The sequence below is a fragment of the Anoplolepis gracilipes genome, chromosome 8 (assembly GCF_047496725.1).
Source record: "Anoplolepis gracilipes chromosome 8, ASM4749672v1, whole genome shotgun sequence".
NCBI lineage: Eukaryota > Metazoa > Arthropoda > Insecta > Hymenoptera > Formicidae > Anoplolepis > Anoplolepis gracilipes.
In genome coordinates this window covers 7,288,192-7,300,739 of record NC_132977.1, presented here as the reverse complement: position 1 = coordinate 7,300,739, position 12,548 = coordinate 7,288,192, and the positions used below count along the sequence as shown (strand labels likewise).

The following is a 12,548-nucleotide window of genomic DNA, read 5'->3' as shown; positions in this document are numbered from 1 at the left end:
TCGTACTGGACACCTTCCCACGAGAGCAGCCGTGGTGAATAAAGGCGAAAGGGGACAAATAACGGATAGTGGAAAGCTACAGGCACATCTAGCGAGTCAATATGCATGGCACTAGAAGAACAATGAGTCCTAAATATCTCCGCCTTGACGTTGATCTCTAGTCCGCCTTCTTTCTTTCCACGTTCTCCGACATTTTCTGGCGACAATATTGCAATCTATCCCTTTCCTGTTGATAAAATTGAGACAGATCGCTTCTTCGACTAGATAATTTGATCTATACGATGAGGATTTCGAAGAAATTGACACATCGCATGTAGCAAAATATTATTTTAAGTCTTCTGAAATAACCGGTTATAAATAAGAAAGAAAGGGAAGGGATGATATTTATTAAAGAATTATGAGGGACACGATATATAGTAAAACAGCTGATAATATAAAATCCCACTTTTCTTTCACACGTATTATTTACTTAAATGTAATTAATAGAATAAACATATTTTTTATGATTATTAAGTATTATATCTGAAATTATCTCTTTCATAATCGTAATAAGCAAGGTCACTTTCTGACAGCTTTTTAATTAAAACCGGACATCTTTCCTTTTTTATCACGATCCATTAAATTTCAGTTGGTTGAAAGAACGGTAAGCATCAGTCGAATTATTTTGGCACAAAGTGTAGGTAGGTAACGTGTAGGTCGGTGTTTATTCAGATGTAAAAGCACCGACGTTTCACTTTTACATTGGATTTTACCATATGCGGTTTCTCTCTGCTCAACAAAGAGAACTTTTGAGCGAATAAACTCGCGGATTTCACGTTATATTGTAAGCCTTATAGATATATATTTTTACAATATTTTGTGATAAATGTTTATTAACGTGTCTATTTTGAATTTAATATGTATTATAAAATTCTCGTTTTGATTCACGAACGTGCGCTTAGTTTTTCCGGCGCGCGTAAAAATCGGGGATTATCGATAAAATAACCATACGATTAAATATAGTATGCACACAATGATGAGAGTTCCGCTTTTGTTACATTAACTATGTTGGCCACGAAATGGAATCGGGAACGAAGCGATGGCAGATAGCGAATCGGCCAATATCGTTCTAGTAACATACTTGCTTCATCACTATTCCAACGATTTTATCTCGTGTGCGCGCGCTACATATCTTCCTCTACATCTCTAATTAAAAAACTTTTTCAACAACTAACGTATTTTGATATCACAATTCCAATGTACACTTTGCGAAGTAATTTCAAATTCTATTCGAATATAGACTTTGAGATAAGCAATTTCAAATTCTCTATTCAAATCGTTACAATTTACTCCAAATTCTTTGTCTACAATCACGACTGAATAACGATTTAATTTCTGCTCCGTATCATTGTCAGAGATAATTTTTCACAAAGGAAGAATTCAACGTAGCATTTTATACAATTGATTTGATTAATTTACTTCAAATTCCTTTGTCTACAGTCGCGAGAGTCAATAATGTAATAACGATTTAATTTCTTCTCTGTATCATTACTTTGATTTTGTCAGACATAACTTTTCACGAGAGAAGAATTTAACGTAGCATTTTATGTAATTGATTTGACGCAACTAATTTTTTTAAAAAGATCAAAAGACAAGAGTCTGTAGACGATTTATGTGTACGCAGAAGACTCACGGTATTTTGTAGCAAGGTATTTCGATCGTACCTCGTTTCGTGGATATGACGGTCGGCATCGATGTGAGCTGCGACGGGATGCCAGCTCTATCAGTGGCAGTGATAGCCCACAACCGAGTCTCGTTCCTCTTCGTGGACCTCGTCGTCGTCGTCGTCGTCTTCGGGACGAGCCACTAACCTGGTAGTCATCTCCACCGCGACGACGGCCAGTCCGTCATCGTCCAACAACCGATGTATATATGATCTAAAGACACACAATAGGGCACTCTTTCGAAACGTAATTATAGTCAAGCATGTTATATTAATTGATATGGTAATGTATTAATTAATATAAAACAAGATCACAGTTATTAGGTTTGACGATCATTTGGCCTTTTGAAAACGTCTAAAAGATTAGTAGCCATTCCTGTATAATATTCAAATAAAAAATGGACAATGTGATTGATTGTCCATAACTATAACGAACGTCCGACACGATTGAGCTATTGTCTGCCTACAGTCAAATTTGTGGACCTCGTGAATGTTATATCGATTATTGTTTTATGAATAGTTTTGTACAGTGATATTTTATATTCAATAATTTAGTCGATTCCAATTGCATATGAAATGAAAAAAGTCACTTTAATAAAATTAGATAGTTTGTCGTAACAGTATATGTACGCAAAGGAATTCAGTATCACTGAAGGTTTCTGTGACAGATAAGAAGCAGGTTTCTTTAATTATAAAGATAATTTGCTTACGAGAGATTTTATCTACTTAGTAAACATAAAGTAGGTTACCACTCATTTTATTCCACCAAACTTTAAGAGAGTTCGACATCTACAATAGCATTGCCGACTAACGTGAAAAGGTTTTTTATCGCGACCGAGAACAAAAGTTTCACTAGTGCTTGAAGCGTTAAACCCTATAATGACAATTTCTTGTTCGCTTATGAAGTTAGAATCAACTTTTTACTATGAGCAGAGCTAAAATGGCCGTTCACAATATGCTCGGTTCGCATTTTACAATTAGTATATTTCGAAGTTTTTTTGTTTTTTTTTTTACAAAGAGAAAGAGAAAAGAACAGAAGTATATTTGTTGCATAGAGATTAGTATATTTAAATATTTTCCTATATTTCCTATATTTAACGAAAATAATTGTCAATATTTTAATTTAAAAACTAAAATTAATATTTTTAACAATAATAATGTGTATTCTCTTGTATACGTATATATAAAATATGTATGCACATGTGATTAATATTCATGATTACACGAGAGAATATTAATAGACTTAATGTATATAATTGTTTAATATATATTAAAAAAAATTATTTTTACACAAATTAATACAATTTTTTATATCTTTTTTTAATAATTCAAAATTGAAACAAATTTGCGTTCCGTTAGAATGTGAAAATTGTTATAAATTTATATTATATTTAAAATATTTATAGAGAATTTATATTATATGTATTTAAAGTATATTGCAAGCAGCGAGTATTACTTTCTATTGATAGAAATATTATGGATTAATAACTGACCGAGATTAGATGCCTCACAGATATAACACAGAACACATGTTGCTGTACCAAAGTTTAACCAAAGTTACGAAGTGACAAACACGCTGTTGTCTATTATTACAGTTATTATACAGTACAATTGTTAAATGGTTATCTCTGAATGCGGTTATATGAAGCTATAACATAGGTTTAGGAAAGCGATTTTGTCACAAGACATTATATTCGGCCTGTGTTCCTTGCGTGGTCTATATCAGATTTTACATGGATGCTATATTATATTTTATATAGCTACTACATCATATTTTATTCTGATACTATCTATATAAAATATCATAATTATACGTTATATTAGATGCAAACTTTTCGTGTAAAATATTATAAATTGGAAAAATATTTGTATAAAATGCTATAAAATAATAAAATATAGTTGGTATGCTCTATTTTTCATAAATGTTGGATATGATTACAGCTTGTCGATATGATTAGAGCGTTATTTTTTTTTTTCTTTATTCAAAACATCAGCGCGAAATGTAAAGACTTAATTCAGCGAAATAGGTGCGATGGCTCAATAAGCTTGAATATACAAAGCACGGTAGAAATGGCATCGAAAATTTTCGTGTCGCGGCAGAAATTGCATTCCTCTCCCCCTTCTCGATCTGTGATCTTCCGCGGCCATTTCAATTTCGCGGGTATTCCCCGCTTCGGGGAGATACGATCGATTGACGTGTCATAGAAAAATAGCAGTTTGCGATTCACAAATTTTTCCATATGTACATTCGACATTTAGTAACTATGCAGACAAGTTATGTCGGACATAATGACGTTCCATTTATGTCGGATAAACGTTCGCTCATAATTTTAAAGAGCATCTAAAAAAAACGACTTGGAAACATTTTATCGTGCTTTAGATTTCTTTAAGACACCTATTGCCCTTTTTGTATTGTCTGGAATGTTAGAGAGCTAAAATTTAGGATATAAAATAAATCTAGCCAACATATAACATCTCCATATCACCTGTTTAGAGCTTCTCGTCGAAGCATTGGTTTTCAATTTTTATATTTAATGATCACTATCATAAGATTGACTTATATAAATAAGTAAATAATAGAAATTTTTACTATCCATACGTGTCAATAGATTGAAAAGCAACGTTTTTAGTATGTAATTTTTTCATGAGATTCTTTATTTTCCGCAATATCGCTGTAACGATCGCTATACAAGAAAACATATGTAAACTACGTGCTATGCATTTGCGTAACACCAGCAGAATTTAATAAAACAGATGCATAACTTTGTAGGTATTACGAATTGATACTTGAACATTTATTCACATATTCACAATGAGAAAGAGATGACGATGATGGTGCAATCACGGCAATGCGATTTACAAATATTAAAATCCAGTTATGGCTTCGTAGATCGACGATAAAGTGTGTGATAAAGAAGCCTAGATTCTGTCGCGTAAAACTCTTCACATAAAAATCGCCTTTCAATCGTGTGCCAACGATGATCTTAAAAAGCGTTTCATCCGATAAGTGATTTTTTCCGCAGTCATTCCATTTGACGATAGGAGATTGGAAAGGAAAAAAGAAAGTGAAAGTAAATAAATTACTTGGTCAATTCTCTGATAAATTTAGAATCAATTTCTTTAACGAAATCTTTATGGAAGAGAGAGAGAGAGAGAGAGAGAGAGAGAGACAAAGGGAAATTTTCATATTATTAAATATGTCGAAAAGTGAATATGAATGAATATAAATAAAAATTAAAGATAAATAAATATAAATGAAATTTCTGTCTAATTAAATATAATCAGAGACTAAAACTATTTATTTGGCTTTATTTTTTAAAATCAATACAAAACTTTATTCTTAAAAATCTTTTAACTTTTAATGTTAATTTTATAATTGATGTGCTTATAGTTCTGTTAAATTATCATTTTTCTTTACAATTATTGTATCTTCTATAAAAAAATATTTTGAAAAATATCAGAGCATTCTATGTTATTTTAACATAGCGTGCACGAGCGCGTATATGTATGATTAGATTCTTTGATCTTGTTTTCTGTTATTTTTTTTTCGACCTTTCTTTGTCGAAACCGATACAATTTTACGCATATTTCATATCGATTCAATTGTTAATAACTGGGATGTTACTATCCGAGGTACATCTTACGCATCAGACTTTTCTTCAATTTTACAGAGGGTATCGAGAATGTTTATATAGGGTGGCGTAAAAGATGCCGAGAGGATAGTCCCACCAAATGGCTATCATCTGTCTTCGCAGAGGGTAAATCACCATATCATTTTCTCTCAGATAATACCATCTGCGTCATTTCATTAAAGTATATTATTTGCGATAAATCTTGATAAATATTAATTATTAATTATTATTTGTTTCTTAAATTATTAATTATATATATTTATGTTGCCGAAAAGATTCTCGTGATATAATCTCACGAAACGAATCAGAGATGCATGTCAATCTTGGTATAGATAATAAAAATAGAAAGACGTAAATTATACTTTGTCAGTGTAGAAAAAAAAAGTCTATATTAAATCTTTTTAATCAATAAATTATTTGCCGCTCGCAATAAATTCCAATAATCTGTTTTCAATAAATTTTGAAAAAGCAGTCCGCGATATCTATTTACTTTTAAATGAGCATTAAAAAGATTTATTTAGAGTAAAGAATATAATATTGTAAGAATAAGTAACATAAAAAACGAGATAGCTATTAATTCCATCTTCTCGTTGTACGTGCGGAGGAAATATTACCGTTTGTTAATGTTTAGGTTGTCTTTATATATATAATATATATATATATATATATATATAATGAGAGCTAAAAACATTTATTTTAAAACGTTCTAGCGACTAGATACCTCGGAATATGAGTTTATTACACGTTTATTGGATAAAAATAAGCCAGAGGTCGATTGAAGGAAAAATCCTGAAAACTGTAGCGAGATAGAATTGTGCACGGCATATTATAGTATTTATTGTGAAAGAATCTTTTGTTCTGAAAAATTGAAGTCTCTTCGAAAATAGAAAGTTTCATATTTAACCATTATCAGTTATTAAGTATCTACATATTTTTCCTCTTTTTTATTTCACATAATAATATTTATTTATTAAGTGAGAAGTCTTTGATATGATAATGTGAAAGCATTAAAACGTAATGCTCATAAATAATGTTCATAAAATACTTTGGTATTTGAAAGTAAGCTTAGGTGAAGAATATTCTATGTAACCTCAATTATTCATTTTTTCTTTTTGCAAAGAACATACTTATTTATATTTTTTTTTTAGCAAAGACAAATTTTAAATAACATTGATTATGCAAATAATTAGAAATAATTTGCAGATACATCATTGCGTTTGATATATAAATGTTCAACTTAATTGACATTGAAACATACCTTTTACTATTCCTCACGATGCTCCGCCAGTTTGTCTCATCGTTCGACGGAATCTCCCGATACCGATTCGCACAGATGGTCTTGCACGCAAGCACCTGGCACGAAAGGTGGACAACTCGAGCGATTCGAAGAGACACTAAGTCGCGAGTATCACCGCACGAAAGATACCTTTGAGTTCCCCGTGTTTTTTTTTCTTCCTCTCTTTCGGTCGAAAACACACACACACACACGCGCGCACACGCGACTACCCGGCCTCGTCCTTCAGGAAACGGTACCGTACCAGGGGCACAGGGTTGTACCACCCTCGGTACCGGGTCTTTTCGAGGCTCTACTGCCGGAAATCTCTTTCCACGTCGTTGGGGTCACATACATGCCACAGAAGATATCGGGGATCGATGCCGATTCAAAATTACCTCCAGCGATGACATCAGAGAAGAGCACGTGTTTTCTCTCGAGTCGTGTCTCGCCGGGGACACTTATGCCTCGCGGATGACATAATAGTCAGCGCTTTCGCAATAATTTTCTTGGTCGAGAACGGAATCTCTCGTATAATGCGTAAACTTAAACGGAAGTACGTCGCGTTTGGCTCGACCGGACGCATGCCGGGATTTCCTTGCTGGAGACGGTTAAATCAACAGATTCGAGCCTCGCCGATCCCGCCGTCCCCGCGGGTATCCATACCCCTGCAGTCTCTCGTCATGCCACCCAATTCCTCCTCGACCTCAGGACGCTCTTCTTCTGGCTCTTCGTCGAATTCGCCGGACCCGCGTTACCAGAATCATGCTTCCATTCTTCGCGTGTTTGTCAGTCTCCGTTGATTATTTTCCTTCCGCGTATATTCGACGTGCGACTTGAACGAGTCCGAAAATCAGCTCCTGCACGCATCCTTTGTCGGGGACAGGTACATGTTTCTCATACTTTCTATGCCAGTTAACTTGGAGTCTTTGAGTGCTTGCAGCGAAATATCAATACTCTCGGTAATGGAACGAGCCAAACAGGAGGAGGTAGAACCGAAGCTGAAAGCAGAATCTCGTCGTTTGATCGCACTCAATACTTGTCACTTCGAAATCACTTTATGGTTCATGCCTTGCTTGCCAAACACTCCATTTTCACTCACTATTTTTTTCATCACCCTTGTTTACAGACTAACAAGAAGAAAACGAGAGAAAAGATCACAATAATCTATTTTTTTATTTTCGAAAAATTCATTCTCTTCCATCTTTTTTTGAGTGACATATAATTGCTGGGAAAAAAAATGTTTAAACAATTAAAACGCGACTCGCGGAGGACAGGAGAACGGAGCGATAAAATAAACGATACATCGAGAAAGAAGAAATAAGGAAGGAGAGAAAAAGAGATAAGTACGTGTATATCGATAGTCTCTTGGAAGAATGTTTCATTATTCGACAGCATTGAAGAGCACTCTGAGGAATTTTACCCATTGCAGACCGGAAATTTCTAATAAATTCTCTAGTTTCCTTCTCTTTATTGCAGCAAACTCTCCAAACGAGCCACGGCCCATGAATTACTGATGCGTTTGCATATCGACGTGCGCGAAACGCCGGAATGAAACGTGTATTTTTGGAAGCGCCCGTTATGCGGGGCATTGCGTGCAGAAACTCTGCTGCACAATGGAATACTTAAGCGAATGTGAGTCACCTAGCATAGCACCTCGTAGAAATGCCTTGTAGCTATTCAAATTCCTACTACGCTTCCTCTCGACAGTCTATATCTTTGATTATATCCTGCATTTTCTGTAAGATACGCACTTGGCATTTAGAGAGTCCAATTGTCTATAAGATAAACATTTCTCTCAGTAAATAACTGATGGAGCTAGTTACTCGATTATGACAGCAATTGATATTCTCTCTTATGAAATATGCACGTTTTGTAGGACAGAGAGATGCCTCAGGAATCAAGAATGTATAACTCGCTTGAATTTTTCCTCGCGTATCAGGCTCGCAAAATATAGCGAAATTAAAATTGAGTAATCTTTTTCACTCGTACGGAACAGAAATACGCGGACTCTTGCGGTGTGAAAATTTACACGCTTCGACGTCAGGCACAGAAAAGTTGGAAAAGGCAATTGTCATGGTTTCTGCATAACAAATAGCTGGCGAGTGCTTTCTATCAATTCCGGCTGTCGGTTGTTGGATATAAACGCATATTCGCGCGTATTTTGGTTGATGAAAATAGGGATGTCAAAAGAGTGAAAGATCGGCGGATGTGTAAAGGCGTGAACATCCGGAATTGGATTTGTTTTACAATACAGCCATTTGTGTAGATTATCACGGCGTATAAATGTTACGGATCTATGAATACGCAACCACGCATATACGTATCGATACGAATACAGTAAAACGATGGAGAAAACGAAATATTATGCACTGACAAGAATAAGACGAACTATTTTCTCATTCTGAAGGAGGTTCACATAATCTCTGTAATTTTTTGTAATTTTTCTTAATATGTAATTCTCTTTAAAAAAATGCAAAAGAAGTAAAAACAAAGTTGTTTAAAGTATTCTTAACATCTCGTTATGACAAAGAAGATAGAAATTTAGTTGACAATATTTTCGTTCTTTTCTCTGATTTTCTACTCTATCTGAATATATTACAATTTATGTGATTTATATTTATATTAATAAATTTATGTGATTTATATTTATTTATATTAATTTAAATCAATGTAATTTTTTTCTTTATTCATTTACCATTATTGTTTGCAGATTTCGTGGTTAATGTTCCGTTGTATAGATTCTTTCTTCTAGATCACGCGAAAAAATGGGAGTCTGATCCTTTCTTTGCTTTCTATTCTTTACCACCTTGATTTCTTTTTAATGATATTCGTAATCTTCACGATTCGCACAAGCTTTTCCCTTCCATTTCAATTTTTCTTTTTTTTCAACGAAACAGAATTATTTACGTTACACCTTATAAGATATTTGCACCTCTCGCTCCATATCTAGGAGAAAACACAGACTATTACATCTCAAGATTTCGCTCGAGGTACTCCGATCTTTCAGATATTTTTGATGCTCATTCTCTCTTTCTCTCTCTCTCTTTCTTTCTCTTTCTCTCTCTCTCTCTCTCTCTCTCTCTCTCTCTCTCTCTCTCTCTCTCTCTCTCTGCCTCCGTCTTCTATTAAATATCTCTCTTCCCTATCTTGCTTTTCCGCGCGCGTTCTTTCAAATTTTAAATCCCACTCTAAATATTAATCACTAGCAATTTTTCTAATTTTTTTTTTTCACAACTCCCTTATCACTCGCAGTCTATGCCCTTCGCCTCGCTATTTCATGCACTCGTATCGCGGCAATGCACGAAAATTCCCTCCGCCTTCCCTTTCACCCTCTTTCTTTCGCGATTATCACCATCCCCTCCGCCATATCGCCCACCACCGATTTTATTCGCCAGCGGACGAGTCTGCCATCCTCGCGGCGACGAGCGAGGCCGAGATGGAGACAGACAGGCAGAGGAGAGACGAGGCGAAACGAAGCGAGAAAGAAACGCGCGCACGCACACCTACACTTACATATACATACGCGAGGCAAACGAGAGAGAGAGACAGAGAGCGGGAGAGAGAGAGAGAGAGAGAGAGAGAGAGGGAGGGGAACGTGTGCGCGAGAGAGACAGAGAGAAGAGAGAGATCCACTCGCAGGAAGTGTGCTTACGGCACGAAGTCGCGCGCTCCACTGAGCTATCAACGGGCATGCGTCCGCGTAGTAACCGGTAGCCCGCTACGAACGGGCTTTCCCTGTCGTTTTTCCAACCCCCGCTCGTCTTCGCGGCACGGCCACCTCTTCCGAGAGCAGCAGCCGCCGCCGCCGCCGCCGCTGCCACCACCATCATCCCACCACCATCATCCCACCACCAGCACCATCACCACCCCCGTGCTTCGAACCCGCGGTCCGCCGGAGTGTGCGCGCGCGTTCACCTGCGTGCGGGATGCAACAGATGCACCGGACGCGAGTCCCCCGACCTGGGGGTGCGGTGCATGTATGTATGCTGCATGCTGCACAGCACAGTTACGGAACGGTCGAGCCCGTTACACAATCGAACGTAACGAGGAATAAAAAAAATGAAGAGAAAGAGGGAGAGAGAGAGACAGAGACGAGGACATTGATTTATCGTACAACGGGTTATCTTTAGAAGATAGCGAACCGCGTCAGAGTCGCTGCCTCCTCGTTCGCACTCTCTCGTTGTGTCAGAGTCAGAGATTGACTCTTTTTGTCATTCTGTCTCTCTCATGGAAAAATATCTACTTACAATTAGTTTAATTAAAGGTATAGATGATTTTCGTGTTTTATTATTTAGACAAATTTCTGAGAGATTTTATTTGAAATATTACTATAATATATTCGTAAATAAAGTTTACTAGAGAATATATTGTGATATGCATATATAATAAGTTATATACATATTTATGAATAAATATTACTTGCTTATCAATAACGATTTCCGACAATGAAAACATTGATGATGATCAGATAACATTTAATAAATAATAAGTCACAATGTTATTTAGTGTAATAAATTGTGTATAATTGGATATTATAATGAATTATATTTTTACATATCACAGCTTTATTTTTCCGCATAATATTAGTATCTTTTTATTATGTATGAAAAACAGAAGAAATTAAGAAATAAGAATTTATATATATGAAAGAAAAAAAGAATTTAATATTATTACATACATTTTTCGATTTTCTCTTTCTCTTTCTCTTTCTCCCTCTCTTTCTCTCTCTCTTTTTTCCTGGACAATCTCTCTGATGCAAACATCTCGTTAAATTTTTTTTTGTTCCTCAAGATATCAATAATGTTAAGTGCAATAATAATAAATAGTAACATCATAATGTAGAGCAATGTAATGCATTAATTATGAGATTATAATTTACAATATTAATGTATATAGATTACTTGTGTTTCTCTATATATTTATACATATATAATATAATAGCCTGTTTTGGAAAATTAGGTCAACTTATTAGAGATATATACCTTCTTTTTTTATTATAATTAAAAATGTTACAAAATTATGTTTTTTAATAGCTAAAGTTTTTCCTGTAGGCAAATATAAGCAAATTCAATAATTTTACTAAATATTAAATTAATCGAAAATTTTTTTGCTTTTTATTTTTTAAATAAGATCCTAATGAACAAAGAAAAATTTTATTTTTTAACTTTGTAACTTGATACCAGAGAAAAAATAAATGCCTTAATAATAATTTATTAATATATTATCCAGTATTTTATAATTTATAATAATATTATTTTCTGATGGCTCATTTTATGTGCACACATATTAAAGGAATGATTTATGTTATTAAATTATGCAATTAAAAAAATGATTGTTATTCAAAAGTTTTTTAATAAATTCAAAATATGAAATGAAACAGTCGAGGCGGGAAAAGGAATCATTTTCATTTATATAGTGCATATATTTACATAAACGAATATAGTACTATAAACTTCGCTCGTAAAGCTTTCACGTCGAATATAAGATATGAGTGGTTTTATGTTGCAAGTTTTAATTTTACGACATGTGATGAAACCTATATCATAAGATATACACCTGTCAATATGTAGATAATCGTTCGTGATGAAATAATATCCGAAAGATAACCGATGTTTATATTCACAAAGTTTGAATCTAAATCCAGTGCGTGTCGATTACACGTGCTGGTCTTTTCTATTATACTTACTATTGATAAAATAGAATTAAAGACCGAACGGCTTGGAACTGGAAAACCTGACATGTTGATTGTTGGTAACGTTATAATACATCGTATCGATTTAAATATAGATAAATTATATGAAAAATGTGCAAAATTTAAAAATTTCAACATAAAATTAATTAGAAACGTGTATAATCTAATATGATTTGTATTAAATAAAATATTGCTTTCTATATCGTTGCACGTGTCTTGCGTCTGATGCCATAATGACAGCAATTT

General features: G+C 34.4%; 1 protein-coding gene across 2 annotated transcripts in view; it reads right to left on the bottom strand.

Annotated features, from left to right (window-relative positions):
* The window catches only part of LOC140668307 (uncharacterized), a 70,296-nt gene extending 63,568 nt beyond the window's left edge, over positions 1-6,728 (bottom strand). For both annotated transcript variants that reach the window (XM_072897213.1, XM_072897212.1), the window contains exons 1-2: positions 6,593-6,728; positions 1,704-1,916 (exon numbers count right to left, since the gene is read on the bottom strand). Coding sequence is in view for 1 of the 2 variants with exons in the window: in XM_072897212.1 (XP_072753313.1) it covers positions 1,704-1,731 (28 nt within the window). In the remaining variant the exon portion in view is untranslated. The remainder of the gene's footprint in view (positions 1-1,703; positions 1,917-6,592) is intronic.
* Positions 6,729-12,548: the final 5,820 nt, after the last annotated feature.